We start from the raw sequence: 27,575 nt of genomic DNA, 5'->3' as shown, positions 1-27,575 counted from the left end.
ACTTGGAAAGAAATAATTTGTATTTGTGTGGACCTGTAGCTCTTAGTTCATTAACCTACTGCCCACCCAAACTTGGTGGTGAACCCCCACATAAACCTGCATGCTGGGACATGAACACATACTGTTTCACTGGTTCCTGAATTGGCATTACCTGTACTGTTCTGCTCACTCGATCTCACTCTGACTGCTACCCTGGACATATATTGCTGCTGCACTTGCTTCTTGATCTTTCTGCTGAGTCTAATACCCTCCAAGCTTCATTCTGGATCTGCACATACCTGTGGGGGTGGGGGGGGGGGGGCGCTTTCCTGCCTGTGCTTCATGCTGTTCCAGCTTACAGTTTCAGATTCTTCTGCCACCTGGTGGCTGTCCCCTATACCACAAGAGACTGCCCCCTTGCCTCCAGAGTCCTTCTCCGCCTTCCAGTCACACAGCACATTCCAGCTGTTTCTGCTGCTGAACACCACATGAACTGAAAACTGCTGCTCTGATTGTCCCTCCACTACTGCACTAGTATCCAGCTGATATCCACTAGCTCCTGGGCTGATTTCACTGCTCCAATATTCAGTCCTGAACCAAAGTCTGCTCTTCTGCTGGCTTTTTATTTACAATTCAGTCTTACACTGGCATCTAGATAAGATCCTACTTCCATAACACCTCTAGACTTGAACGTCACTCCTCTGCTGGCTGCTGGCCTATTTTTTGCCCTTTGCAAGGTCTGAGCTGTACCTTCACTTCTCCCCAGCTCTCAAGTGAGACTTTGCATCACCATTGCCTCCTGCCCTGAGGTTCCCCCTTCAAGCGACATCTCAAATTATTGGACTGGTTACCTTCTGTAATTGCTGTATGAATATTTCTTGACATCCCTAGTATTCAGTCACTGGCTCATGGCATCTATATATCTATATTTATGTCTTTTCCTATTCTGCCATTCATAACCCAAATCCCTTTACATTCCATTTACTCTGGCCTTTTCTGGCCTATTTGTTCCCTCCTGCTCTTTATCTCTGCCAGCTATGCCCACCCCCCCCAACACTCTAATCTTCTCCCTCTCAGTACCATGTTCCCCGCAAGCTCTCTTCATTCTAGAGCAGGCATTAGTCTAACACCTTCCCAAACACTAGTCACTCTTGAATAAGCTTCTGGTGTTTGTATGCTCAATGTATGGAATTCTCCATTATAAACATTACAGAACCCATTGGTGGCTCCCAGAGTGGGTGCTTCAGTTGCCTAGTACCTGCTCTCAGTGACAATGGAGGTGTTGGCATAGTGGTTTTCTCTCCCAACTAGTATTCCAAGAACATAGGGTAATTCTCTGGGGAGCTGGGTTCAGATCCCACCATGGAAGATGGTGGAACTTGAATTCAATAAAAATCTGGAAGTAAAAGTCTGATGATGACCATTGCCGATTGTTGCAAAAACCCACCTGGTTCACTAATGTCCTTTAGGGAAGGAAATATTCTGTCCTTACCTGGTCTGGCCTACATGTGACTCCAGGCCCACAGCGATGTGGTTGACTCTCAAATGTCCTCTGAACAAGGACAGTTCGGGATGGGCAATAAATGCTGGCCCAGCCAGCAATGCCCACATACCATGAATGAATTTTTAAAAATCCTGCCAAGATAATTTCCTTGTAGCTAATTTCTCTAATGTCCTCCCTGTCCCTCTTTCACTTCACTTCCCTCTGATCCAGCCAGAGGATCAACAAAACTCAGTTGCCCAAATCTTGTTCTATAACTTCAGTAGAAAAATTGGACCCATGGGAGGGTGTTACACATGAGTCTCCTGAGTTTTTCTCCTTTGAATTTCCATTGGTATAGGGTAGTCATTGACGCAAGACCCATGTAAAATGAGTGTAAAAGAAAGATTTGCATTTGTATAGCGCTTTTCATGACCACTGAAAGTCCCAAAGCACTTTACAGCCAATTAAGTATTTTTGAAGTGTAGTTACCATTTTAATATAGGAAATGCAGTTGCCAATTTGTGCATGGTAAGCTCCCACAAACAGCATTGCAATAATGACCTGATAATCCCCAACTCTGAAGAAGAGTCATACGGACTTGAAATGCTAACTCTCTTTCTCAGTCCATAGACGCTGACAGAACTGCTGAGTTTTTCCAGCATTTTCTGTTTTTGTTGTGATAATGAGCTGATAATCTGTTTTTGTGATGTTGATTGAGGGATAAACGTTGGCCACAATATTGGGGATAACTCTCTTGCTAAAGTATAACCGTTTATGAAACCTGACATTGCTAACAACTGCCTGTGAGACTTGGAGACTATCAGTCTCCAAGAACTGATGTTCTTGCCATTGTCTACAGGTGTGAACATCATGCACCTTCTTTCTAGTAAAACATGCTCCAACCACCCTCCCTCCCTCCCCTAACCATTAACCTTTAACAACCAAGCCACCCAAGACTGTTGTCGGGCAGTAATCAGAACAGGTCACATTATCCCCTTTATCCTAAATTGAAGAGACTGTCCCAAAACTTAACAATTTTATAAATTTCATATTTGTAAGACAGTGCCATCTCTTTCTAGGTGATACTGGTAGTGTTGCTGATGTCGCCTGCATCCTGGAGTCTGTGCCTCCTGCCTCTGATTTCCTCAAGGAGGGTATGGAGGTCTGAATAAGCAATATTCTGCATTCTCCTTCTCAAAATTGGCACCATGCCCTGCCACCCTCTGGGTCAAGCTTGTGTTTGTCTAGACGGAATTTTGTGCAAATAAAATAAAACTAAAGCATGCAGTTAGATTATTAGAAAGTGAAGTGAAAGAATGAAACAGTGCTCCTCTCATAGCTGCTTGCCACCCAGCCTCTTGCAGAAGTTTGCACATTGAACTGTCTTTGTAAAACTTTATATTTAATTCCAAGGTAGAATGGAGTTTAGGGTTTAGAGGATAGCTAATTAGCATTTCTACCTGGATACAAGGCCCTTGTGATTCACATTGATATTGGAGTGGGCTTTAGGGAGGAAAAGTCAATCGAAAGTTATTGTGATATTGGGTTGCAGGTTTCTTAAGATATCCTTGAACCTGATGGACTAATCAGTCTGCAAGAACCTGAGAGAGATAGAGTAGAGAGATAGTAGAGAAAATGCTATCTTTATTTTTCACCGTGCAGAAGGTGGATGGATGCTAGCATTCATATTGAAGAGATGAGGCTGGAAGATTTGCCTCGCTTATCGGCTAAAAGGAACTTCCAAGGTAACTCTCACCATGAAAGTTAGCCCTGGAATTAGAAGTTACCTGGCTGGGAAAGGATAAAGGAAAAAACCCAATGGGAGCAAGAAATAACTTTGGAGTGGTTGTGGGAGAATAAGTTGTCCACTTAAGGGACAGCAAAATGTCTTACAGTGCCAGGTTATTTACTGTCAATTTAAAAGTTCAATGGGGAAAACTTTTCTGTAGCCTAGAGTTTAAGTTGCCATTAAAAAATAGGTTTTTTTAATATTCATTTTATATTGCCCTTGAGAAGGTGGTGGTGAACTGCCTTCTTGAACTGCTGCAGTCCATGTGGTGTAGGTACACCCACAGCGCTGTTGGGAAGGGAGTTCCAAGATTGTGAGGACCCAGCGACAGTGGAGGAACGGAGATATATTTCCAAGTCAGGATGATGAGTGAGTTGGAGGGGAATTTCCAGGTGGTGGTGTTCCCATCTATCTGCTGCCCTTATCCTTCTAGATGATAGTGGTCGTGTGTTTGGAAGGTGCTGTTTAGTCAAAGTTGCTTTTAGTTTCTTACAGTAAAAGTCTTAAAACTTGAAATCTTGTCATGTGATCGGTCCAGTCAATCACAGGAAAATCAAACATCTTTTTAAAAGTTATCAGTGTTTACATGGATCGCAACAACTGGAACTGAATGATAATACCCTCAACTACAAAACAGTGCTGGAGGAAATGCAACAACCTCACCAGTCTAAGCACTGACAGTGCTGAGCTGGGCGTTATTATAGTGGCTCACTATAGCAATCCTCTGCTGCAGTTCAGACACTCTGAGTCACGGGATACGCATTGTTATTTAGGTGCTTTCTGTGGATAAGATTGACTTCCCTGACGTGCAAATGAGGCCAGTAGACTGCTGCTGGGTTGATTGTGAAAAGGCTTAAAAAGCGGAAAGCTTACTAATTGTAAATAGGAAAGGTTAGCCGAGGCCTGTTACATTGTTCAGCAAATGTCAAACTGGTTGGAAGAACCCACCAACATCAACTACAGCACATTAGAAGTCTATCTGGCAGCTTCCTATGTAAAATAATGCCTCTGAAGGCAGTCAGGTGCAGGCAGGAGTGCCTCTGCCTGTACGGTCTGATGCTGCTTCACCAGGCTGGCCGCCTCCCCTGGGTTCCCCTTCTTCCAAAAAGCAAAGATACAAGAGAATCCCCAGAGGAAAACTGAAATAATCGTGGGGAATAAAAGACAGTCCCCCATCAAATCACACAAATGCAAATGGCAAGTGGCAAAGCCCCCACAGCAAAACAGAAACATCCTGAACAAACATAGTACAATTAGAATGTTTTGACTGCAGTTGGAATTGAATGAGCTTTAAACTTTCTCTGCCTCCACAATATCATTTATCAGTCTCAAATGTTAGTTTTATACAAAGATAATTAAGCTTGATATAAATGGAGAGTATGATATATCTCCAAGATTACTGCTTGTTTTGCATATTCTACCCAAAATTGGGAGTCTTTTCTGTTAAGCATTAGGAAAACAGAGACCATTAACTTCAGCCTCCTCCACTGACTCTGTTTCTTCACTGATGATTGCATCTCTTTCCCTGGTTACTGACTATTTAAATCAGGTGCTTCTGGCGTCCTGTTTGACCCCAAGCTGAATGTTTGACTCCATATCCTCTCAATTTCATTTCCACCTCTCTATAACATCACCCGCTTCCACTCTTACGTCAGCCCATCTGCGGTTGAAGCCCTCACAGTCCCCCTTGAAATCCAATCACCATCACTTCCTCCTGCCCTCCTCGGCCACCTCCTGTCCTCCATAAGCTTCCCTATGAAAGCCATGCAGCAACAAAGCCTCACGAACTTATGAGGACCCCTGGTTCCTAAACACCTCAAATTTAAAGGACATTTGTGCCCTTCAAATTTCAACACTGCCTTCCAATCTTTCTAACCTGCTCCAGCCAGATGATGCTTCCTACCAAAAACCCCCCATCACATTCTGTCAGCCCCACATTTCCCACCAAACTCTATTCCTGTGACTGATTTCTACACACTACCCCCCTGCATCCAACCATTGGTCTTGGAAATCCCCCTCTCTAAACTCCTTTTCCTCTCCACTAACCCCAGCTCCTTTAGGACCATTTACAACCACCCCGATTTCTCTTCAGCCAGCATTTTGATCTTCTCATCTCCGCTTTCTTTGACTCAGCATTTATCTTGCTCAGGTTTCCTTGCAGTGCAGTGGGATTGTTCCTCTAAAATTAAAGGTGATATTTAAAAGTAAATTCCCGGCCAGGAACAAAGATAAAATATTGCATGGAAAAGTGAGCGTCACTCTAATGTGACAGAACTCTGTCTTTCCCACCCCAGCCCACAAGGTTATTCCTCCAAAAGTGGGTTAACACAGTAGGAAATCTAGGCTTATAGTTGGCACATTTCTAGCTTTGGGCTTTAATATGTTGCGACTGGAAAGGAAAAGACATTTATCTGACTTTATTTAATTCCTATTTGCAATTTGTAACTGATTTTGTTCTGGGTAGTTTGAAACTTCTTTTTCTCAGTAGCAACAGGTAATTTGTTAGGGAAAAGTGTTTTAATTAATTTTGCTTGCTCATTGCAAATAAGGGATTAAAATTTGATTTTATTAGCTGTAGGATTATTGCACTGAGGTCATGACCAAATAAGGAAATAACATAGCGCATTGATAAAAGAAATGGCTTAGATACAGTCTATATGAATTTTCGAAGTTGTTTCACGAGATTCCTTGTTTATGGTTTGAGATTTGAACTGGATAGAATCATTGAATGGTTACAGCACAGAAGGAGGCCATTTGGCCTGTCATGTCCATGCCAGCTCTCTGCAAGTGCAACTCACCTGGTCCCACTCCCCCACCTTTTCTTTGTAGCACTGCAAACATTTTTTTCTTCAGATAATTGTCCAATTCTCTTTTGAAAGTCACAATTGAATCTGCCTCCACCACACTGTCAGGCAGTGCATTCCAGATCCTAACCACTCGCTGCTTGGGAAGGTTTCTCCTCATGTCACCATTGGTTCCTTTGCCAATCACTTTAAATCAGTGCCCTCTGATCTTGACACTTCCACCAAGTGGAAGTCTCTCCCTATCTACTCATTCCAGAACCCTTGTGATTTTTGTACACCTCTATCAAATCTCTTCTCAACCTTCTCCAAGGAAAACAGTCCCAACTTCTCCAATCTTTCTGTGTAACTGAAGTTCTTCATCCCAGACACCATTTTCATGACATGGGAGCATGATGACATCAGAGCCAGCAACGGGAGCATGATGACATCAGAGCTGGCAAAGGAAGCGCAATGATGTCGGAGTCGGCAACAGGAGTGTGATGATGTCAGAGCTGGCAATGGGAGCTCAATGACTTCAGAACCGGTAGCAGGAGTGTAATGATGCCAGTGCCAGAAATGGGAGCACGGTGACATCGGAGCCAGTAATGGGAGCAGGATGACGTCAAGACTAAATACAAAAGGGTGGTAAAAGGAGGCGTAGGGCCAATTTAAGACCAAACAGGAGATTTATGCATGGAGGCATAGAGCATGGCTGAGATATCAAATGATTACTTTGCATCTGTCTTTACCAAGGAAGCGAATCATTTGATGCTGAAATCTTCCAACAGTAGCATTGTAAAAATTCTGTGAGAATGCGCTGACATCAGAGCTGGCCAAAGTTAGGGTTGCCAACTGTGATGACATATTTTCCTGGAGGTTTCCTCATATGACTTGCCCCATGCTCCAGGCATTAGCCGGCCAACACCATCCATCCTTGTGACCCACTGCTTACATCGACTCCGACATCATCATATTCCCGTTGTTGGCTCTGACATCATCACACTCCCATCACGAGCTCTGACATCATTGCGCTTCCTTTGCCAGCTCAGATGTCATCATGCTCCTGACTGCCAGCTAAACGGCCATTTTTCCCCCATTTTCAATATTTTCATATCTGGCAAAGAGAAATATTCTAAGAAAATGGAAAAAAAAATCCTTTTTAACGTCCTGATGATTTAACAGGATTGCATTTGGCTGGGTCCTGGAGATTGACCTTCAATTCCTGGAGACTCCAGGCCCATTCTGGAAGGGTGGGCAGCGCTAAGCAGAGCCCGCAGAGGTCATGCATGACAGGCCGCAGACTGATGGGGGGGGGGGGGTCGACGCCGGCGACGGAGCGCTGACGTCAGGGCTGGCCACGGGCGCGCGATTACGTCACGGCCGCCCCCCCCCCCCCACCCACCCCTGTGGGCTGACGTTCGGGCGGAGCACGGGAGCGCGCTGACCGCGGGAGAGCGCTGTGACGTCAGGCGCAGACCACTGCCGCCGCCGCCGCCGCCGCCATCTTGGCCGGTTCCCCAACCCCACCCCCTCCCCCTTTTTCTCCCCGCCTCTTTCTGTGTCCCTTGTTTATTTGTTGGGAGGAGGGGGTGGGTGTGTGTATATGTGTGTGTGCTGGTGGTGGTGGGGGGGGGGGGGCGGGTGAATAAAGAGTCCATACCCCTGCCCGGCAGGGAGAATGTCCGCCTTTTCTGAGTCAGCTCTGGAGAAGAAGCTGGCGGAACTGAGCAACTCGCAGCAGAGCGTGCAGACCCTGTCCCTGTGGCTCATCCACCACCGCAAGCACTCCAAGACCATCGTGATGGTGTGGCACCGAGAGCTCAAGAAAGGTGAGGAGGGAGAGGCCTGGGCTCCAGCGGCCACACACACACCACTCAAAAAGCAGGCACGGGAAACGCTTTCAACAGTCCCGACAGCCTCAGGCTTCACTTTTCATTCATGGGCGCGGGCCTTTGGCTTGCTAAAAGGGAGGGCTGGGATTCAGCCGCTTGTCCACCCGCAGGAGAGGCGGTGCGGGGTTGCCGGCGCTGCCCCCCCCCCCCCACCCCCCCCCATGATCCTGGTGCGCTGCTCTTCCATTCCCCCACGGTATGGCGACTGCAGCCGTGCCGAGCCTCCGGAGGCCGCTCATCTTTGTCCTCTCTTAAAAGCCTGAGTCCTTTTTCACGGACCTTCTCCTTTTTGTCGTCGTCTTCTTCTAACAATGAAGGGAAGTCACCCGTCTCGTTGGGTCTGGGATGCCACTCACTCCTCAAATATAGCTCCCCTGACCTTACATCATCCTCCTGTGCCTTATCCGTTAAAGGGCACCCTTTTATTTTGGGGGGAGATGCACCATGCTTTGGGTTTCAGTAGCTTTGTGTTCCCCCACTTGCATAATTTGATGCTCGCGGGGCCGAGAGGTTCGTGCAGTAATTCCTGATCTGTCCTAAATTGTGAGTGACATTCATTTATATCTTCCCACCTTGGTCCACCAGCACATCTGTACAACCGCTCTGAAGAAGGGTCATGCGGACTCGGAACGTGAACTCTCTTTTCTCTCCTCTTCCCCGCAGACGCTGTCAGACATGCCCCGTTTTTCCAGCATTTTCTGTTTTTATTTCAGATTTCCAGCCCACGCCGTATTTCGCTTTTATCTAATAATTTGTGATCTTTGTGACCAAGTGAATGTCTTAATGTGTTAACGCAAATTTTTAGACTGGAATTAAACATTAGTTTAACTTGTGGAGTGAGTTCAGCTAATTATTTGAGGCTGAAATCTCCCAAAAGTGGCATAAACACCGCAAAAGTTTATTTGAAAACATTACTTTTACTCTTTTGACACCAAACCTTAATACACAGCCCAAGACTTGATGCTATAGCAATGATTTGGATGGGCATTGTCTAATTGCCAAGTAAAGTGCTTTGGAATTCATGTTTCCTGATGCAGTTCAATGTGGAGTACCTACACTTTCTCTTCACCATCTAGAAGAAAGGACCAGCACAATCTCTGACTGCCACAAATTGTGCTGCCACTTGATTGAGTCATAGATCAAGACAAAGGTAGAATTGTAATCATCATTCAGAGGGAGGTATTGTGTTTTCGGTTTGTAAATTGAGATTAGAACTAAAGTAGTCAAGATAGATACTATGGCCATACGTTAGTCTCTCTGAATGCAAGGTGAGAATGAAATAATTCCTCCTGAAAAGCCAAACTAGAGTTGCTGAAAAGAGTCTTACTAAAAACGTATGAGGAACAAGAAAGGAAGGACTAGCTGGTGAGGGGAATACAGGTGGCAAAAGTGAGATAAAAGCAAAAAACTGTGGATGCTGGAAATCCAAAACAAAAATAAAAATACCTGGAAAAAGTCAGCAGGTCTGGCAGCATCCATAGAGAGCACAGTTAACGTTTTGAGTCCAAATGACCCTTCAACAGAACTATTTTTACTTAGTTCTGTTGAAGAGTCATTTTGGACTCAAAACGTTAACTGTGCTCTCCGTAGATGCTGCCAGACCTGCTGAGTTTTTCCAGGTATTTTTGTTTTTGTTTTGGCAAAAGTGAGATTTGAGGATTTTTTTTCTTTGTTCGTATTCCTTTTCAGGTTTCATTACGCTCTTCTGAAATTTTCGAATTCACAAATGAATTCCTCTAGGGGCATCCAACTTACTTGAAATGGCGCTCATAACTTTTATTTCGGTTGACTGGCCTTTGCTTGTTTGCCTATTGTGTTAGAAAGGCAGTAATGTCTTTGTTTGTTGCACTGTGTGTAGCAAAATAGGTTGTTATAAGTGTACTGAAGTTGCCCCAAGTTTCAGAATTTCCCAGAGTCCAAGCTGTTTCTCGTGGCAGCATTCTCAGTCTGCTTTATCCTTCATTCATCCATAGTGGAATGCATGTAGCAGAATGAAATCTCTAGTTTTAAATTGGCTGATCTTAAAATATAAGCAAATTCTTACCTTTTAGAGAGGTATAAGTGGGAGTTGGGGAGGGTGGGTGGGGCACCGGTCAAAGTAACCTGTTAAGTGCAGAGTGCCAGAATTTCTTTAAGACTCTTCTGTGAAGTATAGACTAGAATCTGGTAATAGGAATGATCTCTTGGAATAGTATGTGAATTTAACTGCTTAGAAACATTCAGAAGATTTATAGTTTGAATAAGACTTCTGGTTTTCAGGGCCAACTCATTCATTGTCTTGTTAAAAATGAATTCCAAAGTTTAGGTTCAATTCATTTTGAAAAAGCTAAATTTGGTACCATAGATAAGTAAAGTCCCTTTCAGGTAGGAAAGTAGTAGTTTGGCACCTGGGGGTTGATGAATGGAAGAGAATGCAGGATAAACACGATATGACATTCATTGAATCCATTTAGGGAATCCAGTTAGTGAATGGGGAATGAACATGGGCAGAGAGATCGATTGGGTAATGATCTGCTGGTTGTCCAGTGAGAGTAGCTGGGTGTAGCAAAGTTACAAGAATGTGAGACTTGGGAGATACAGGCAAACAGTGTATAGACTAAGCTGCAGCTTTGCTCTTCAGGTAATATGTTTTTGTGAGGATGGGGATGGTTCACTTGCTGATTTTGTATCTAACATAAGCAGGGAATGTAGCAGCCTGCAGCTTCTCCCTGATGTGCTGCACTATGGCTACCAGTAACGGTCTCAGTCTAATTGCAAATTTTCAAAAATATTGTTAAAGTAACTACAGAAAAAACAAAAAAAAAGAGTAGGAATAAACAAGCCATCCTGGGCTGATTTGCCACCTGTGATTAAATGTATTCCTGGAGGTTTCATCACATGACTTGCCCCTGCACTCCAGCCATTAGTCAGCCAACGCGTCCATCCTTGTGATGTAGTGCCTACGCCAATTGGAAAGCAAAAAGACTTATTATCCAATTGGATGATGTTTGACAGTCAGCCAAACAGCAATTTTTCCCGCCATTTTCAATATTTTTTATCTGGCAAAGGGAATAGTTCAAAGAAAATTTACAAAAGGCTATCGCTATGATTTTTCTCTAGGGTTGCATACATCAGTGTCCTGGAGATTGATTTTCAATTTCTGGAGACATCAGGCCAATCCTGGAGGGTTGGCAACCTTGTTCTTAGGTTGGCAGGTGGCTAGTGACTAGTGGGGTACTGCAGGGATCAGTGCCGGGGCACCAGCTTTCACAATCTACATCAATGATTTGGTCGTGGGGACCAAATGTAATATTTCCGAGTTTGCTGATGACACAAAACTAGGTATGAATGTGAGCTGTGAGGAGGATGCAAAGAGGCTTCAAGGGGATTTAGATAGGCCAAGTGAGTGGGCAAGAACATGGCAGATAGCATATAATGTGAACTTAACCACTTTGGCAGGAAAAACAAATTGCAGAGCATTTTGTAAATGTGAGAAATTGGGAACGTTGATGTCCAAAGGGACCTGGGTGTCCTTGTTCGTAAGTCACTGAAAACTAGCAGCAAGCAATTAGGAAGGCAACCGGGTATGTTAGCCTTTATTGGAAAAGGATTTGAGTACAGGAGTCAAGATGTCTTGCTACAATTGTCTCGAGGCTTGGTGAGACTGGAATATTGTGTACAGCTTTGGTCTCCTTACCGAAAGAAGGATATACACTTACCACTGGCCTACTAATTCGTATGTTTGTATGCAGAGGGAATGCAACAAAGGTTCGCCAGACCGATTCCTGGGATGGCAGGATTGTCTTATGGGGAGAGATTGAAGAGACTGGACCTCCATTCTCTAGAGTTTTAAAAGACTGAGAGGTGATCTGATTTGAAGCACACATTCTTACAGGGCTCGACAGATAGATGTTTCCCCTGTCTGGGGGTCTCTAGAACCTGGGGGCTGGTGGGGAACAGTCTCAAAGTGAAGGATGGGCCATTTTGGACTGAGATGAGGAGGAATTTCTTCACTCGGAGGGTAGTGAATCTTTGGAATTCTCTACCCCAGAGGGCTGTAGAGGTTCAGTCATTGAGTATGTTCAAGACTGAGATTGATAGGTTTCTAGATAGTAAAGACATCAAGGGATATGGGGATAGTGCAGGAAAATGGCATTGAGGTAGAATGTCAGCCATGATCTCATTGGTTGAGTGGGCTGAAGGGACTGAATGGCTGCCTCCTGCTCCTATCTATTTTATGTGCCTATATTCATAGCCTTGGCTCTGTGATAACATTCTGGCCCAAGTCAGCAGGCTATTTGCTCTAGCTCCCGGTCAGAATTTGAGTACGTGGTCTAGCTGACATTGAGAGAGTGCTGCATTGTTGGAATTGCCAACGTTTGGGTAAGTTGTTAAACCAAGACCATTCGATTATTAAAGTGGATTTTCCCATGCCCTGGGCTACATTTATTCCTCAACCAACAACAAATCAATCTGCCATTCACCACCTAACTGTGGATTCTCATGTTCCGTTGCAGCATTTTCTGTGAAATAAATTAGTGTAGATTATGTGGAAATGAGAGATTGGAAGTTCTCTAAAGTTAACTTTCTATATGGAATAATTATAATATTCCGACTAATGATCTGTAGAATTGCCTTGCATCTTCTAAGGCCTTATTATTGAAGGTCATTTAACTTCTAAATTTTTTCCTAAATGCCCTTTTGTTCCACCTGAAAGTCTTTTTTTTTATTCATTAATGGGATGTGGGCTTTGCTGGCTAGGCCAACATTTATTGCCCTTATGAAATTGCTGGTGAGCTGCCGCCTTGAACTGCTGCAGTCCATGTGGTGTGGGTACACCTACAGTGCTGTTAGGAAAGGAGTTCTAGAATTTTGACCCAGCGGCACTGAAGGCACAGCGATATATTTCCAAGTCAGGAGGGTGAGTGACTGGAGGGAAACTTCCAGGTGGTGGTGTCCCCATCTATCTGTCGCCCTTGTCTTTCTAGATGGTAGTGGCCGTGGGTTTGGAAGGTGCTGTCGAAGGAGCCTTGGTGAATTTCTACTGTGCATCTTGTAGGTGGTACACACTGCTGCTACTGTGCTTCGGTGGTGGAGGGGGTGAATGTTTGTGGATGTGGTGCCAATCAAGCGGGCTGCATTGTCCTGAACGGTGTCAAGCTGTTTGAGTGTTGTGGGAGCTGCACTCATCCAGGCAAGTGGGAAGTATTCCATCACACTCCTAACTTGTACCTTGTAGATGGTGGACAGGCTTTGGGGAGTCAGGAGGTGAGTTACTTGTCTCTCAATTCCTAGCCTCTGACCTGCCTTTGCAGCCACAGTATTAATATGGCTAGTCCATTTCCGTTTCTGGTCAGTGGTAACCGCCAGGATGTTGATAGTGGGGAATTCAGTGATGGTAATGCCATTGAACATCAAGGGCCGATGGTTGGAGATAGTCATTGCCTGACACTTGTGTGGCGCGAATGTTACTTGCCACTTGTCAGCCCAAGCCTGGATATTGTCCAGGCCTTGCTGTATTTGGATATGGACTGCTTCAGTTAATTTAGTAAAAATATGAAATGACCTGTATTCATTTTGCTCATTGTGTAAGGATTGTTAATGCTGGGAAAAGGTCATTTACTCTTTCCACCACAGTCCATCCCAAGCCAATGACTAAATCCCCCTCTACATATGTTGCAAGTTCAAAGCACCAATCACTGCAGGTTTAGCGTCTTTACAGGGGGCCGTTCAGCCCAACTTGCCTATGTCGGCTCTTTTGAAAGAGCCTGCCAGTGAGCCCCCTGCCCTGCTTTTCCAACGTAGCCCTACAATATTTATTTTTCATATAGAGATCCCATTCCCTTTTGAATTTACTTTTGCATCTGTTTCCATCGCCCTTTTGAGCATCCCAAATAACAACTCATGTTTTTTTTTAAAGAAAATCACTTCACCTCAGCCCCCCCCCCCCCCCCCCCCCCCCCCGGCAGCTCTTTTTGCCAATTACTTACATTAATGTAAGCTTTCAATTAGCACTTTGCAGCCTTCTGATCTCAACATTGATTTCAGCAATTTCATGTTATAAACTCTTTCCCTGTTTTTTCAGATGGCAGCTGTTGGTGATAATTCTATTTACGCCACCTCTAAATCTATCTTTTGTTTCATTAATTGTCCTATTACCATCTCTTTGTTTTGCACCATCATTCCTTTTGTTGTTAAACCTTTCCTCCCTTTCACATTATTATAAACTTTCCCTTTTGATCTTCCCCTGCCTTGGTACATAAAACCTGTTACATCTAACTTTTACCAGTTCTGATAAAAGGTCATTGATCTAAAATGTTAATTCTGTTTCTCTCTCCACAGATGCTGTCAGACCTACCGATTGTTTCCAGCATTTTCTGTTTTTAATTTCAGATTTCCAGCATCCTCAGTGTTATGCAGTTGTTTTGTTTCTTTAAAGCCATTCTGATTACCAACCCTACTTCCAGTCAAAAGTTTTGTCTTATTTATTCTATCAAAACCTGTCATAATTTTGAGCAACCTTCTCTGCTGTCCCCTTAATTACCTCTCCTGTAAAGAGGACAATGCTATCTTCTCCTAGTCTCTCCACATAACTTAAGTTTTTCATTCCTGGTGCTATTCTAGTAAATCTCCTTTCCACCATTACCAAGGACTTGCTTTCTAAAGTGTGATACCTAGAGTTGGAGCCAATACTCCAGCTGATGCCCAACTAGTGATTTATAAAGATTTAGCATTACTTCCTTAACTTTGTATTCTGTGCCTCTATTTATAATGCCCAGCATCCAGCATGCTTTCATAACTTCATTAATTTGCCTGCCACTTTCAAAGATTTGTGTATATGATTGTTCCTGCACCCTCTTTAAAATTGTACTGTTTAATTTATGCACACTCCATGCTCTTCCCAACCAAAATAAATCACTTTGCACTTCTCTTCATTAACTTTCATTTGTTGTGTTTCTGTACATTTCCCCAGTCTGTATCCTTCTCAAGTCTGCTCTCTGCTCTTGCTGTTTGCTATCTTTCCAAATTGTGTGTTCTCAGTAAACTTTGAAATGCCCAAGTCTGTCATTTAATGTATGTCAAAAAGAGCATTGGTCCTAATGCCGACTCCTAGGGGCAACGCTATACTTTCCTCTGAAGAACAACTGTTCACCGCTGCCCTGCCTTCTGTTTCTGTGCCAGTTTCGTATCCTCATTGCCACTATATTAATCACATGGATTTTTAATTTTATGAACAAGTTGATTGAGGCACTTTATCAAAATGTGATAGTCTACCATCTTTCAGCAAAGTTTGGAATTCGAACATGAATATATTAGGCAAAGCACTTGAGTACAGCTTCTAGATTTTTTGTTCAGTATTGCAAGCATTGCTTTGACTTGATCAGAGTGATTGCTTATGTCTGCTCTCCATCTACAACAAAATGGCTGGCTTGGCCTAAATAGCCAAGTGGTTATGGTACTGGGTTTGTAACCCCAAAGTCAAGAGTCAAATCTCTCAATGGCAAACTATGAAACAATGCAACTTCATCTGAATAGGAACAGATGGAAACGGGTTTGTACTCAAGAGTTACAACAAAATGGCTGAATGCTGTTTGCCCTCGGCCATGGTGTGCCCTGTGCAAACTACATGATCTTGATCGGGTCTCTTTTTTCTGCTGGCCTTGAGTGGTTATTACAATTGGTTGAGCAACCTCTCTGCACACAAAGCTTGCATGTTACACAACATTTTAGCAATTGCCAATAAGCAATAACCAAGGACATAAAGCACAATCAAAAAACACTTGCATACTGTTTCTATCGAATCATTTTACCAAAAAAAGTCCAAATGAGGCTAAAAATCAGTGCATATGGTAGGCAATGCAAGTACTGAGATCACACACCCATCAACTGTCTATTACTTGTGCCTTTACTGATTTTTTAAAAAAATGCAATTAGCCTAATTTAGATTCTCTTGAGCCACACATGGCTGGTGACTAACATAATGAATAACACTGCTGTAGCACATCGAGTTACATATGCTTTAAACAGATGGTGACAACACAATCATTTAACAGCCAGAATGATCACAAAGACATTTGCTGGTATCGATTCTGATTCTTGTGGATGTGTTAACTTTGCAATCTTTATGAAGATGGCTGTCATGATCAATAAGAAGATTCAAAGTGGCCAAGGGCAAACAGCATCCAGCCGTGTTGTAGATGGAGAGCAGACGTGTCAATGTTTTAAGAAATCTCTTTGATCAAGTCGAAGTATCACTTGCAAATGCTGAACAAAAATCTAGAAACTGCACTCAAGTGCTTTACCTACTATATTCATGCCCGAATTTCAAGCTTTGCTGAAAGATGGCAGACTATCACATTTCATGCTGAATAGTGGTCGATGTTATGTAAATGTATACTTGAAGTATATTTACCTGTATCGTGTGGAAGGTCTTTACTAAACTTGGTGCATCTGGCTAAAATGGTATCACACAGCAATGTGCGTGGTGAGTCAGCAACTTGTATTTATATAGCGCCCTTAATATAGTAAAGTTGCCCTAAGGTGCTTCACACAAGTGTCATCAAACAAAATTTGACATGGAGCCATACAAGGAGATGTTAGGACAACTTGGTCAGAGGTAGGTTTTAAGAGGCATCTTAAAAGAGGAAAGAGAGGTTTAAGGAGGGAATTGTGGAGTTTAGGGTGTTGGCAACTGAAGGCACGATGGCCAATTTTGGAGTGATTAAAATTAAGATACTCAAGGCCAGAATTGAAGGAGTTGAGCCCTGAGGGTTGTAGGGCTGGAGAGATTACATATAGGGGAAAGATCAGGCAGTGGAGCAATTCGGAAACGATGAGAATTTTAAAATCAAGGTGTTGCTTAACTGGGAACCAGTGCATAGGGAAAATAATGTTTAAATATTGTTTATTTTCTGAGTGATTGTAACTTTCTGATCTCATGGAAGCATGCTTCAGATCTTGCCGGTGTTGCTTTTTTGTGAGCATTAGATGTTTTAGAGAAGGCTGTGATTCAGCCTGCTACTTAAATGAGTTTCCAGGGCCACCTTGAACAGAATCCTGATGACAACACTTTTTTATCCGTTGTACCATCTAGGTTTTAGTTTGCTTTTTTGGTAACGGTTAAGAAATAAGAACCTTTAATAGAACTATTAATCTTTAGCTTAGTGTAGCACTGTTACCTCCGACTTAGGTTGTTGGTTCAAGCTCCAATCCAATAAGCTGGACAAACACTTCAGTGCTGTTCAGAGCAAAGGTGCTGCCTCTCGAATGAGATTTTCAGCTGAGGATCTGTAAAAGATCCCAAAACACATCTTGAAGGAAAGCAGAGGAGTTATTGTGCCCTCATCAATTATCCTTCAATCAGAAATACTAAAACAGCTTATTTGATCACTTATCCCATTGCTGTTTGTGGGACCTTGCTGTGTGCAAATTGATTGCTGCATCCCCCTGTATTACAACAATGGCTACACTTCAAAAAGTACTAAATTGACTATGAAGTGCTTTAGGATATCCTGAGGTCATAAAAGGTACTATATATAAATGAAAATTATTTTTAGGGATTTCCCATTGCTCTGTGTGTAGCTTAGCTGGAGTGCAGGAATATTAAAACACTCGATGCATGAGTATATCTTTATCAAACCTATTCCAGTTTGTGCATTGCATGTATTTGTTTTAGTTTCTCACCCGAAAGAAATAGGCAATATAACCCATTATATATAGCATTAGAACTCTTGATTTTTCTTTGTCCAATTTTTGTCCACAGCTAAACCAAGTAGAAAACTGACCTTCCTTTATCTGGCAAATGATGTGATCCAGAACAGTAAGAAAAAGGGACCAGAATTTACCAAGGACTTTGCTCCAGTTTTGGTGGATGCGTTTTCACATGTTTCAAGGTACTGTCCTGTTCAATGGAAATGTGGCAAGGCAGAGTTCCATTAATAACCTGCTCACATTAAGAAAGTAAATGCCTATAATAGTCAAGTTACTTGAAAGGATTTTGAAATCTTATTTTAAAACAAATCAGAACGCCATCTTATATTAAAGGAAGGCTGCTATCATGTTTGTTTTAAAAAAAAAAAATGTCCCTTCTAAAGGATGTGTCTATGAAGGATCAAATTTGCAGAATCCAATTCACTTACTTTTGATTGGACAGTAGAATACATAAAAATGTAGTATGACCAATGGATGATGAAACCAAGTAGGGAAAGCTTTTTTTCCTGTCTTGAGTGTAGATAATGTGAGGTGCATTTTGGGGGAGAAATCTAAACAAAGATACTAGCTATATTTCAACAGAGGTGTGCCAAATATTGTAAAACATTTTTTTGGTTTAAACTGACTATTATGGTCAGTTCCAATGACAATATCACCTGTAAATATCCTCCACTTTTTTAAAGAGTTTCCAGTTTCTTCGAGTTTTGCACAAAATTGGTTGTCATCAAGGCATTTTATGCCAGCAAGCATTCTGCCTTCCTGACCTGTTTAAATGTAGTCCAAGTGGTAGATAATTATTTTAAAAAGGCATTTTAAAAAAATTGGTCATGCTGAATTCGGCCTCCAGCAGGCCTCTGCCATTTGACTGGCTCTAATAGCCTGTGCAGCTCTAATTGTTCTACTCTACTTAACACTGTACAGTCTCTAGAAAGTTGAGCTGTTGATAGGTTGGAGGGATGGTGGTGGGAAGGAAGCTCCAAAGCTCTCATTATTGGACCAATTGTGACTCACGCAACAGCACTGAAAGCTGAGGGAGGAAAGAAAAGGTGAACTAATTGAAACAAAAATGTCAGTCGTCACTCGCTCACAAAACTGAATTTTAAGAAAACAGAATAGTACTATGCTGTATATAACACAGCTAAAGAAGAATTAGAAATAAATAGCAAACTGCTTTTAAAGAAGACCCTAGTCCCAAAGGCAGCACACTCTTCCCTCCTCTGTGTCAATAACCCCAAGGAGCTCCAGAGAGCATTAAAAAAAAATCCTGAGATGTTAAGAGATTGGCCTCAACCAATACTATCACAGCAGGAAACCAGGTGAGTGTAACATTCTTCCTTACTCTTTGTCTAGTAGCCAACAGAATCAGTCCACTGACAGGCTCACCACTGTAGTCTGTGAAGATCCAACTATACCTCTGCAGGAGGAGAGGTTTCTGTCAAATAGTGGAAGAACCACATACCTTAACGTCCTGAGTGAGAACTCTTCATAAGTGACACTTACCCGCCCCCTACATTCTGACCTGACATTTGTTCCACATATGAAGCCATTACCTATATGCCTAGCAAATTATTAGGGCAAAATCCTAAAGTCATAAGGTCCATAGCAAGTAGCCAGAGCCTTTCGAGGGCATTAATGACAACGGCTTAAAAGGCCACCTTTCATACAAGTACTTCAGATATTTCTTCCTTTTTCCTCAATCGAGGATTCCCCTCCAACATGATTGACAGGGTCCTCCAAGTATATTCAACCTGTTTCCCACACTTCTGTTCTCGTCCCTTCCCCTCCCACCCACACAACAGTAGGGTACCCCTTGTCATGCACTTCCACATTACCACCCTCCACATTCAACAGATTGTCATCTGCCACTTCGAACTCCCCCAACATGATGCCACCACTAAAACAACATCGCCTCCATAACAAAAACAAAATTACCTGGGAAAACTCAACAGGCCTGGCAGCAATGGTGGAGAAGAAAAGAGTTGACGTTTCGAGTCCTCATGACCCTTCAACAGAACTGGGTGAATCCAAGGAGAGGGGTGAAATATAAGCTAGTTTAAGGTGCTGGGGGTGGTTGGGTGGGGGGAGAGAAGTGGAGGGGGTTGGTGTGGTTGTAGAGGCAAGCAAGCAGTGATAGGAGCAGATAATCAAAAGATGTCACAGACAAAAGAACACAGAGGTGTTGAGGTTGGTGATATTATCTAAACAAATGTGCTAATTAAGAATGGATGGTAGGGCACTCAAGGTACAGCTCTAGTGGGGGTGGGGGGGGTATAAAAGATTTAAAAATAATGGAAATAGGTGGGAAAAGAAAAATCTATATAAATTATTGGAAAAAACAAAAGGAAGGGGGGAGAAACAGAAAGGGTGTGGGGATGGAGGAGGGAGTTAAAGATCTAAAGTTGTTGAATTCAATATTCAGTCCGGAAGGCTGTAAAGTGCTTAGTCGGAAGATGAGGTGCTGTTCCTTCAGTTTGCGTTGGGCTTCACTGGAACAATGCAGCAAGCCAAGGACAGACATGTGGGCAAGAGAGCAGGGTGGAGTGTTAAAATGGCAAGCGACAGGGAGGTTTGGGTCATTCTTGCGGACAGACCGCAGGTGTTCTGCAAAGCGGTCACCCAATTTACGTTTGGTCTCTCCAATGTAGAGGAGACCGCATTGGGAGCAACGAATGCACTAGACTAAGTTAGGGGAAATGCAAGTGAAATGCTGCTTCACTTGAAAGGAGTGTTTGGACCCTTGGACGGTGAGGAAAGAGGAAGTGAAGGGGCAGTTGTTGCATCTTTTGCGTGGGCATGGGGAGGTGCCATAGGTGGGGGTTGATGAGTAGGGGGTGATGGAGGAGTGGACCAGGGTGTCCCGGAGGGAGCGATCCCTACGGAATGCCGCTGGGGGGGGTGAAGGGAAGATGTGTTTGGTGGTGGCATCGTGCTGGAGTTGGCGGAAATGGCGGAGGATGATCCTTTGAATGCGGAGGCTGGTAGGGTGATAATTGAGGACAAGGGGGACCCTATCATGTTTCTGGGAGGGAGGAGAAGGCGTGAGGGCGGATGCGCGGGAGATGGGCTGGACACGGTTGAGGGCCCTGTCAACGACCGTGGGTGGAAAACCTCGGTTAAGGAAGGAGGAGGACATGTCAGAGGAACTGTTTTTGAAGGTAGCGTCATCAGAACAGATGCGACGGAGGCGAAGGAACTGAGAGAATGGGGTGGAGTCCTTACAAGAAGTGGGGTGTTAGGAGCTGTAGTCGAGGTAGCTGTGAGAGTCGGTAGGCTTGTAACACTGCTTGCAAGTGAAACGGCAATGTATTTGCACTTTCAGTTTAGTGCACAGTGTTCACAACTTAGTGTGGTCCTCTATATTTAGAGATACTAAATGCAGTCTGGATGATTGCTTTGTAGAACACTTCTGTTCAGTTAGCAAGCATGACCTGAGCGTCTCCAATTCCACTCCTACTTGGACCCCTCTGTTGTCTGCCACTTACATTGAGCTGCATTATAACAGTGTAAGCTCAAGGAACAGCATCCCATCTTTCGATTAGTCATGTTATAGTTAGCTTTTTATTCATTCATGGGATGTGGGCTTCGCTGGCTGGGCCAGCATTTATTGCCCATTCCCTTGTTTGCCCTTGAGAAGGTGCTGGTGAGCTGCCTTCTTGAAACGCTGCAGCCCATGTGTTATAAGTACACCCACAGTGCTGTTAGGAAGGGAGTTCCAGGATTTTGACCCAGTGACAGTGAAGGAATGGCAATATATTTCCAAGTCAGGATGGTGAGAGGCTTGGAGGGGAACTTCTAGGCAGTGGTTTTCCCATGTATCTGCTGCCCTTGTCCTTCTAGTTGGTGGTGGCCATGGGTTTGGAAGGTGCTGCCTAGGGAGCCTTAGTGAGTTCCTGCAGTCTTCTGAACTCAACATTGAGTTCAATGATTTCAGATCATAACTTCTGACTTTTTTTCAAGTGGCAGCTTTTGATTCTGTTTTTCCAATTTACAGCTCTAGAACCACCTTTTTGTTTCTTTACTTGTCCCTTTACCATCTCCTTTTGCCTTTCACCATTATCTTTGAGTCATTTGACCTCTCCTGCCTTCCACCCTATCACAGACCTTTCCTTTTTATTCTTCCCCACCACCCCCCCCACTTCCCTGCCTCTGTACTTAAAATTGGTAAAAATCTCAGCCTTTTCTTCTTCTGATGCAAAGTCATCGACCTGAAACCTTAAATCTGTTTCTCTCTCTACAGATGCTTCTTGACCTGAGTATTTCCAGCATTTTCTATTTTTATTTCAGATTTCCCGAATCCACAGTGTTTTACTCCTGTATTAGGACCCGGTAGGTGTCTGCCAGTCTGCTCCAGATTAGAATTTTACCTTTTTTATTTGAGCTGCTACAAAATATACACCACGGTGGAATATTTCTTGGAACAATTTGACATATTCTGAGTCTTTGTGTTGTGATACATGGCCACTAGTCATCCCAGGCCATTCCTTTGCTATGTAACAGCTCAACCAACCCAACTGTCCCCCCCCTCTTCAAGCATTGGTGTCACAACCCAGAGTTCCCCTCATAACTCTAGGTGAAACTCACCTGGCGCATTGGAGTACTAGGAATCTCACATGTTCCCCACAGCATTGTAGAAAACCATCATTGGTCCTCTGTCAGGAAGCATAGAGCTGCAAACCTGGAAAAACCTGGAACAAAAATTGAATGGAGTTGGACTTTATGTACAGGAGGCACAGAATGGAGTATGGAAAGGATCTTGATATAAATCAGAGAACTGCTAAGTTGCTCCTTCTTATTGGGTGTTGAAAACCTCCTGTATTACAAATCTGCACACTGGGTAAGAAACCAGGGAAACATCTTGCACGTACCCATTGCCAGTAACTGTATGACAAGACCATTGCATAAATCAACTGAACTGGTGGTAATATAGGAGCCTATTGGGATTACACCTTGCTCTAGCTGTGTGTCAAGCCACGTCCCAATAAATGGATGAAATACCTATCCAACTTCTCCCTGCCCCAACTCTTTCAGGAAAAATAGTCCATTTCAGCCAGCGAGCTCAAGACTGGCGGTAAAACTTCCAGTCAGAGAAACCCTTGGCGTCTGATAACACAGACCATCCCTTTTATTCTTTTCATGGTGAGTTGTACAAAGCTTGGTTCTCTTCACACAGACCTACATCTTTTCTCAATGTTGACGATAAAATATTGGCCAAGATCTTCACATTGCGACTTGATATATTCCTCCCTGGGTTATGTCCAGACAGACCAAACAGACACGACAGGCTAAATGGCCTCTTCTGTACTGTAACCATTGTGATTCTGTTATATGGGGCTGACATTGAGGAACAATACCAGTGCCGCTCAAACTGGTGTACTACTGTAGTAGCCTTAACCTCTGACTTGGGCCTATGCTGGTGTGGAAGAGGCTTTCACTGGTGTTAACTACAAGTTTCTTCTTGTGATGGAGGTAAAGAGACAAGGCTGAGTTTGCAATCATGTTCAGACAAAAATTCAGCATGGATGATCCATTTCGGCCTCCTAAGGTCCCCACACTCTCAGAAGCCGGTATTCAGCCAAATCAGTTCGCTCCATGTGATATTAGGAAGAGGCTGAGTGCACTGATTAGGGAAAAGGCTGAGAGTCCTGACAACTACCCAGCTCTAGTGCTGAAGGCATGTCCCAGTAGCTAGCTGTTCCACTACAGCTACAACAGTGGCACCTCCCTGACAATGTGGGAAAACTGTTCACAAAAATCAGGATAAATCCAATCCCCAGTTATCACCAAAATGATAAAGTTGGCGACTGTGCTATCAAGTGGCACTTACCATTTTAGAATATATTGGCCCACTTCATTCCAGACCTCTTAACAGCTTTGGTCCAAACATGGACAAAAGGAGCTGAATCCCAGAGATGAAGTGAGAGTACCTGCCCTTGACATCAAGCCAGCATTTGACTTGAGTATGGGATCGAGGAGCTCTTGTAAAATTGAAGTTAATGGGAATTGGAGAAAACTCTCACTGATTGGATATTTACTAGCACAAAGGATGATGGTTGTGGTTGTTGGAGGTCAAACATCTCAACCCCAGGACATCATGGTAGGTGTTCCTTTGCACTGTATTCTAGGCCCAATGATCTTCCCTCTATCATAAGGTCAGAAGTGGGCATATTCAGGGATGATTGCAGTGTGTTCAGTTCCATTGGCAATTTCTCAGATATTGGAGCAGTCCATGCCTTTGTGTAGTCAGACCTGGGCAGCATTCAGGCTTGGGCTGTTGAATGGCAAGAAACATTTGCCCTACACTGTGGCAGACACTGATTCTCTCCAGCAAGAGAGAACCTGACTTCCTCCCCTTGATATTCAATGGCATTACCATTGTTGATTTTCCCAACACCTAGGGGTTACCATTAACCAGTAACTTAACTGGACCAGCCATGTAAATACTATTTCTACAAAAGCAGGTTGAAGGTTGGGAATTCTGCAGCGCTGACTCATTTCCTAAATACCCAAAGCCTTTCCACCATCTACAAAGTGTAAATCAGGGGTTTGATGGGATGTTCTGCACTTGCCTGGAAGAGTGTAGCTCCAACAACACTCATGTTGGACATTATCTTGGACTAAGCTACTTACTTGATCAGTATCCATCACCTTAAAATGTTCACTTTCTCCATTATTGGCATACAATAGCAGCAGTGTGTACCATCTACAAGATGCACCACAGCAACTTGCTAAGGCTGCTTCAACTGAGCTTCCCAAACTGACTTCTGCCATCTGGAAGAACAAGGGCAGCAGACGCATGAGAACACCTTCCTGCAAGTTCCCTTCCCACGTCATGCACCATCCTGACTTGGAAATATAATTGCTGTCATCATGACCCCATTAAAACCCAGACACTCCCTACCTAACCGCATTGTGGGAACACCTTCACCACATGCGCTGCAGCAGTTCAAAAAAGCAGCTCACCCCCTGCCCCCAAACTTTTTTTGCAAGGAAATTTTGGGGTGGGCAGCAAATGTGATATCAACATTCCATGAATTAATTAAAAAAAATTACACTCCTGTGTATGTACCTCATCCGCAGTATGCATCAATGACTTCACCCTTCATTTCCATTGCACTGGAGTATCAGGCAAGGATGCATTCTATTTCCTTTCCAGTGTGCACCAATCATAGAACCTCCAATGCCATGCATTAGAGTGAGCCCAGGAAAGAAGGAATGAACACAAAATATCCCTGAGTAATGATTATGTACTAGTGTGTTATAATGAACCCAACCACCTCACTTCTGAGCACCTTTCAAAGAATCGAGCAATTCAATCTTTTTGGTTATGAACTTAATTATTCTAAAACGGATGGCACTACTGGGCAGCTCGGACCCAAGTGACGAACCTTGTCCCTAGCACCCCTCCTTCCGCCACTTATTTGCCAAACATAGCAAGCTGAGAATTGACATTCAGGCCTTCTTCTGGTTTCCTGGACTAATAATTCTAAGCATAAGAGTTCATTTCCCACAGTGGTTGTTTGAGAATTTTAATTCCATTTATTAAAATAATCTGGGTTTGAAGCTATCTGATTGTCATAAAGGAGAGATTATTTAGTCTCCACCTGGAACTGGGAAAATAAGCAAGTGCTCTGGGACCAGTTCTTGGAGACTCATTCAACACAAAAGTGCTCCCTCAATATGGGAGACCACTCACTGGCAAAAAGTGGTGCCAATCCCAACTAGCAGCACCCCTGCACACCATTTTCAACTCGAACAGTACGGTCAAACAACCTGCTCGGCCACCTGACCTACATTATTGCCACAGGTATCATGTAATTGGGGTGTGCAAGAGTGTAGATTATGAATGGGAATGTATACTGTTATAAAATGTGACTATATATTAAAAATGACCTCATTCTCTATTGATATGCGTTAATTATGCAATATCTTCATAAAATATGAATGCCCTATCTAAAAAAGTTATGTATGAGAGCTTTGTGGAATGTCATTTACCTCTATACATATTTCACAAAATGTAACACTAAAATGACTTTGATTTGATTATATTGTGGCAGTTTGGCCTGGAGTTTCAGCTCGACTGGGCTGTTTTTTTTCCTTGCTGCAGTTCCCCTGATATCTGCGTAACTGCCGCAAAAGATTGTCGAATTTCAACCGCACATTGCATGCAGCGCAACTATAATCAGTGATCTGTAGAGTTAGTTTTAAAAACCTTGTACTAGAATGCAGGGAAGCATAGCAGTCAAATTGCACACAGGAAGGTCAGAGAGAAATAATCAAATATCTGCTTTGACAGTTGAAGGAAAGAAAGCTAATCTCAGTAATGTTGACCATGATACTATTGTCAATTGTCGTAAGAACCCATCTAGTTCACTGATGTCCTTTAGGGAAAGAAATCTGCCATTCTTACTTGGTCTGGTCTACATGTGACTCCAGACCCACAGTAATGTGGTTGACTCTTAACTGCCCTCTGAAATGACCTAGCAAGCCACTTGATACAAGGGCAATTAGGGATGGGTGATAAATGCTGGCCTTGCCAGCAATGCCCACAATCCATGAAAGAATAAAGGAAAAAAACATGATAGATGTTGGCCAGAACACTGGGGAAGCCCTCCTATTCATTCAGATATTACTTTCGTGACTTCAGGCACAGTTAACACTACAAGGTGATGCAGAGAAGAGTAAGCAAGTATTGTTAGAAGGAGGAGCTATGATAATTAAATGAGATGGAACCCTTCAGCCTTGAAAAGAGATGCTTTGAGAAAGAGCCTTAGAGGTAAAGCAGATGCTTAAAAGGAAAGGGGAATAAAACAATGTTTTCAAATCTTTGGAGCAACAAGGCAAGCCAAGCTGTGAAGTGCATGATTAGGACAAATGTCAACTAATATTTTTTGAACAGTGGTTAACAGCTGGAAGGGGTTCAGTAGATGGTTGTTGAGGCTAGGTAATGGTCTGAATTGAGGAGCTGGTAGATGCTGTAATGGGGAGACAGTAGGGTTGGTATCCTGAAAAATGGATTGAATGGCTTTTTCATCTTTATCTCATGTTTTTACAAATATATGATTTCTTAATTTGCTCATATCCAGTGAAATAGATGTTGCAGACCAGTTTGATTACTGCTTGACAGTGCATGTTGATGAATTGGATACAGATTTGGAGGTGAAATTGACTAATCAGGTGTCGCTTTTCTTATTTGACAGTGAATCTGATGAGAATTGCAAGAAGCATTTGGAAAGAGTATTAGCTATTTGGCAGGAGAGGATGGTTTATGAAAACAACTTCATCGATCAGCTTAAGCAAATTGTTTGTAAGTATAAATACATTGACCTTGGCAGTGGAAGGCTCAATGACTTTAATCTATTGAGTTTGGAAAGTAAATTTTAAAATTGTCTTTTGCTGCCCATTAAGCAACAGAAAAAAAGGCCAAGAAACGTACCTTTGAACAAATACAGGAGGAAGATGATGATGACTATCTTTCCAACAGTACACCTAAAGAACCACCAGAGGTAATGCCAAGTTATTTGATGTAAAATAAAACGACCATTGCATATAGCTATGTAAACCTGATAAAAATCCAATAACAAGTTTCAACTGAATACTTAAGGTCAGAATGCAAGATTGTAATTACTCTCTGCAGGTTGGTTGCAACTAATGTAAATTGAACTAACCCATTGATAACTAACTCAAAACAGAACAAAACCCCAGAGTAATAGTTACCCTGCAAGCCGTGGGTGTTAATGAGGATGTCGTCCTTTGACGCTTTTTTTATTTTTTGCATCATCGCAGGATGACTGTCTCGCAGGGAAGGATTGTCAGTTGTGATGTTGTGACTGCAGATTTGTCAGAAAATAATTTGCAGGCCATTACTAGGAAATTCTGTGTCCAATTTATAATAGTACATTGATTGGCTCAATACCTTAAGAGCTGCTATCAGTATTCTTTGACCATGTAAAGCTTTGAGG

The 27,575-nt window shown here is 43.0% G+C and overlaps 1 protein-coding gene across 2 annotated transcripts in view; it reads left to right on the top strand.

Moving 5' to 3' along the window:
• The first annotated feature begins 7,668 nt into the window (after positions 1 to 7,668).
• LOC121276239 (regulation of nuclear pre-mRNA domain-containing protein 1B-like) overlaps positions 7,669 to 27,575 on the top strand; it is a 62,311-nt gene continuing 42,404 nt past the window's right edge. For both annotated transcript variants that reach the window (XM_041184432.1, XM_041184433.1), the window contains exons 1-4: positions 7,669 to 7,863; positions 17,669 to 17,798; positions 26,814 to 26,920; positions 27,022 to 27,119. In XM_041184432.1, coding sequence (XP_041040366.1) covers positions 7,713 to 7,863; positions 17,669 to 17,798; positions 26,814 to 26,920; positions 27,022 to 27,119 — 486 coding nt within the window. In that variant the 5' untranslated portion in view covers positions 7,669 to 7,712. The remainder of the gene's footprint in view (positions 7,864 to 17,668; positions 17,799 to 26,813; positions 26,921 to 27,021; positions 27,120 to 27,575) is intronic.

The sequence above is a fragment of the Carcharodon carcharias genome, chromosome 3 (genome assembly GCF_017639515.1).
Source record: "Carcharodon carcharias isolate sCarCar2 chromosome 3, sCarCar2.pri, whole genome shotgun sequence".
NCBI classification, from domain to species: Eukaryota; Metazoa; Chordata; class Chondrichthyes; order Lamniformes; family Lamnidae; genus Carcharodon; species Carcharodon carcharias.
The sequence above is the reverse complement of the archived record's forward strand: the minus strand, read 5'-3'. Positions and strand labels throughout refer to the sequence as shown.